The sequence below is a fragment of the Asparagus officinalis genome, chromosome 7 (assembly GCF_001876935.1).
Source record: "Asparagus officinalis chromosome 7, Aspof.V1, whole genome shotgun sequence".
NCBI lineage: Eukaryota > Viridiplantae > Streptophyta > Magnoliopsida > Asparagales > Asparagaceae > Asparagus > Asparagus officinalis.
The window spans coordinates 87336850-87337444 of record NC_033800.1 but is presented as its reverse complement, the minus strand read 5'-3'; the positions used below and the strand labels follow the sequence as shown (position 1 = coordinate 87337444).

General features: G+C 37.3%; 1 protein-coding gene across 1 annotated transcript in view; it reads left to right on the top strand.

The window, feature by feature from the left end:
* Positions 1-392, top strand: part of LOC109847467 (cytochrome P450 71A1-like) — a 4493-nt gene extending 4101 nt beyond the window's left edge. Inside the window, exon 3 of the mRNA XM_020416695.1 lies at positions 1-392. This exon is cut by the window's left edge and continues 356 nt beyond it. Within this exon, the coding sequence (XP_020272284.1) occupies positions 1-250 (250 nt within the window). The 3' untranslated portion in view covers positions 251-392.

The following is a 595-nucleotide window of genomic DNA, read 5'->3' as shown; positions in this document are numbered from 1 at the left end:
ATTTATGGACAGCGAGGTCGATTTCAAGGGGCAAGATTATGAACTGATCCCTTTCGGAGCGGGTCGAAGGATTTGTCCCGGGATCCAATTAGCCAACGTTATAATTGAGCTCGCGGTTGCGAATATTATGCGCTGTTTTGACTGGAGACTGCCTGAAGGTTTGAGGGAAGAGGAGATGGATATGGCTGAAGCTCCAGGAATTGCGAGTAGAAAAAAGATCAATTTAAATCTTGTTGCAATCCCTTGCTGATGTTAAATAATTTTGGATTGAATGTATGTTCTTTTCCGTAGGTAACTAATGTGAGAACATCTTATTTGGTGGATTCTGATCGGACATGCATGTATTTGATGTCAATTTGCTTTATACCATTTCTCTCAAAAATTTTGCTTTATACCCATGTGGTCTACTTCATGGTCTTCTTGTGATGTAAGGCCTTCAAGGTATATATGGCAAATTGAAACTGGAAATGTATGATTATCTTTGTATTATATGCTTTAGTGTTGATAATTGGAACATTGAGTGAAACATTAGAAGATGGATCATGTCTCAGGTACTATCATGTTATACTAATTTAATTGTTTGTTTTGAGCTTAA